The sequence below is a fragment of the Hibiscus syriacus genome, unplaced genomic scaffold (assembly GCF_006381635.1).
Source record: "Hibiscus syriacus cultivar Baekdansim isolate YM2019G1 unplaced genomic scaffold, ASM638163v2 tig00112688_pilon, whole genome shotgun sequence".
NCBI classification, from domain to species: domain Eukaryota; kingdom Viridiplantae; phylum Streptophyta; class Magnoliopsida; order Malvales; family Malvaceae; genus Hibiscus; species Hibiscus syriacus.
The window spans coordinates 1-3,154 of record NW_024063384.1 but is presented as its reverse complement, the minus strand read 5'-3'; the positions used below and the strand labels follow the sequence as shown (position 1 = coordinate 3,154).

At 41.5% G+C, this 3,154-nt stretch overlaps 1 protein-coding gene across 1 annotated transcript; it reads left to right on the top strand.

Annotated features, from left to right (window-relative positions):
* Positions 1-1,032: 1,032 nt before the first annotated feature.
* On the top strand, positions 1,033-2,942 carry LOC120182600 (the record flags this gene model as incomplete). The annotated part of the gene is made up of 5 exons (XM_039187529.1): positions 1,033-1,623; positions 1,668-1,842; positions 1,979-2,088; positions 2,181-2,417; positions 2,539-2,942. Coding segments are annotated over exons 1-5 (1,517 nt in total), but the record flags the coding sequence as incomplete, so codon positions are not given.
* Between the last annotated feature and the right edge of the window lie 212 nt (positions 2,943-3,154).

Genomic DNA, 3,154 nt, shown 5'->3' with positions numbered 1-3,154 from the left:
TTCTGTCCTTTCCGAGTCAGAGGAGGACTGTGTTCCAGAAAGAGCAGTTGAAGGAGAAGATTTTGCAGAGATTTCTGTGCATAAAGTTACTTCTTGGCTGAATAATGGTCATAATAGTGGTATGAATGGAGGTACTGAGGGTCAGGCTACTTCAAGAAAGTCAAATGCAGGAAAGTCCAATTGTGGGCTGTCAGGTTTAGTGGAAAATAGGTCTGCCCAAGTGGAAGGTCACGTGGGACTAGGTCTGAGAGAAAGTTCTTCTCCCGATGAAAAAAACCAATCTGATGTTAATGAGTCTCCCCTAAACTCTACTATGAAAATCTGTCCTTCTGGGCCTGCATATAACGTAAAAAGGATTGGAGACAAACTAATTTTCCAGCCCAATAACATTTTAGTCAATCCTTTGGTCCCTGTAGAAGTTGATAATCCTAGGCAAGTGATTATAATTTCAGGGGGGGAGAAGGAATTGGTACAAGCTGAGCAGGGCGTCGAATTGATCGAAGAGCAGGCTATTGAGCAGCGGAGTATAATTGAGGATAATGTGATAAATTCTCATAGACAAATGGACATGGATAGGAATAGTGTATCTGCTGACCATGAGGTGGAGGGTGGATTCTTAGATAAGGAGAGCAGTTTGGAGTCTACAAAAAATTCTGGTCAGGGCTTTTCTCGATCAACAAATCTAATGAACAGGAGAAGGTTCAGAATTGCTCCTTGTCATTCGGGTAGTGTATGTTCGGAAGGTGAAGTGGAAGTAAGATTTCATGATAGAATATATAGGAGGGTGACTGGTAGCACGGACAGGGAGTCAGTGGAATACGTTAGGAGGTGTCTCAGCCATCTCAAGACTCTGTTCAAGCCAGGCAGGAAGCGGAACATACTAGGGAAGTCTGTGACATGCTGGGAATTTCCTTTATAGGGGGGAATCAAATTGTAGAGGATGAGATTTTCAAGATGGAATTGTTGGGGATTGGAAAGGCCTCCTGATCGTACCTTGTGGATTGTATTTGGTGTTGAATGTTATTAATTTAAATGTCAAAACTAAAAATTATTACATGGAATATTAGGGGGCTTGGGAAGTCTGAAAAAATCAGGGCAGTGTCGAGGTTGGTTCTTATAGAAAAGCCGGCTATTTTACTACTTCAAGAATCAAAATTGAATGTCTGTAGAAGTGGATTAACAAGAAAGCTTGGGGGTAATCTGCTCAGAGGCAGCTGTTTTGTTCCAGCTGATGGTTCGGCAGGAGGTTTAATATGTTTATGGAATGAGAATGACTTTGAGGTTAGTGCACAGATTAACAGTGGTAGATTTATGGCATTATCAGGGAAGTTTAAGATGAGCAATTTTGAATGTGTCATTATCAATGTGTATGGTCCATCAGTAGAGGCTGATAAAGAGGAATTTTTTAGGGATTTTTTATGTGCTGTTCAAAGCATCAACTTGCCGGTCTGCTTGGGGGGGGACTTTAATGCTTATCTAGACCCTGAGGAGAAATGTGGGTTTACTCAGAATTGGCACTCTATGGATTTGCTTAGGTCTTTTATTCAGTCTTCAAATTTGATGGATTTACCGCTAGTAGGGGGGCGATTTACATGGTCCAATAATAGAGAGTCAACTACATGGGTAAGGCTGGATAGATTTTGATTAGTGGATCATTTTTAAATCAGTTCCCAAATGTGATCCAAAAAATGCTTCCCAAATCCCTTTCGGATCACAATCCAGTTTTGTTGGTAGAAGAATGCAATAATTGGGGCCCTAAGCCGTTTCGGTTCTATAATTACATGCTTCAGGAAGATGGGTTTGTTGGGGCGGTGGAATCGTCATTATCAAATCTAAGGAGGGGTATGGTGGTAGGGGTCTGTTCTCACTGCTTAGAGGAACTAAGCAGGCTATTAGGAATTGGCCAAGGAATAATCACAGGGGACTTTCCGATGCTATTTCTGAATTAGAATCCAGAATTAATGGTCTGGAATTGAAGCTACAGGAAGAGGGGACTTCCTTTCAAGAACGGGACTTGATGATTGTTGCGAGGAAGGAGTGTGGAATTTGCATAGGAAGGAGGAGAGCATTTGGCTGCAGAGGTCACGAGTGAGATGGAGTATTGAGGGGGATAGAAACACAAAGTTTTTCCACATGTGTGCGTTGAATAGGAATAGGTTAACACCATTTTTTCATTGAAGGTAGCTGAGGAAGTTATTTCAGAACCGGATCAGCTGAGAGGCTTTGTTTTTAATTATTTCAAGGACAATTTTAACTCGGTAACAACCCTAGAGGTGGACAAAATCAATTTGCCTTTTGCTAAATTGACAGATGATCAAAAGAAGCTACTTGAAGTTAGATTCTCAGAACAGGAGGTGTGGGAGGCAGTCTTCCACTCGGACAGTGCCAAAGCACCGGGGCCAGACGTTTCACAATGGGTTTCTTTAAGAAATTTTGGCCATCTCTGAAGTCATACATTATGAAATTGTCGAGGACTTTTATAATGGAAGGATTTGGGAGCACGGGGTCAATCATTCATTCCTAACGTTGATTCCAAAGACCAGAAATCCTGAAGGTATAGAAGATTACAGACCGATAAGCTTAGTTGGCAGTTTGTATAAAATAATTTCCAAAGTTCTAGCTAGAAGGCTTGCGGCTGTTATTAGTGTTCTGGTTAGTCCGTCACAGTTTGCCTTCATTCCCGGAAGGCAGCTACTGGACTGTGTCTTCTTGGCTAATGAAGTTATTGATGATTGGAGGAAAAAAGAGAGGAAAGGTGTTGTTTTCAAGGTGGACTTTCGAAGGGCTTATGATTCGGTGGAATGGCCGATATTGTTGAGACTCCTGAGAATTATGGGATTTGGAAATAGGTGGCTTTCTTGGATTGAGTTGTGTATCTCCTCCGCTTCAATTTCTGTTCTTGTCAATGGTTCTCCGACCAATGAATTCAAGATGGGGAAAGGGTAAGACAAGGCTGCAGTTTATCTCTATGCTGTTCAATATTGTGGGGAATTATGAATCTAATGTTGATTAAGGCTGCTGATTGTGCTCTGTTTGAAGGGTTCAGTGTTGGTAGGGCGGAAAATAAGTTTCATTTGACGCATCTACAATTCGCAGATGACTTAATACTTTTCTGCAGGGACTCTTCTGCTCAAATTATGAATATTAGGGAGTT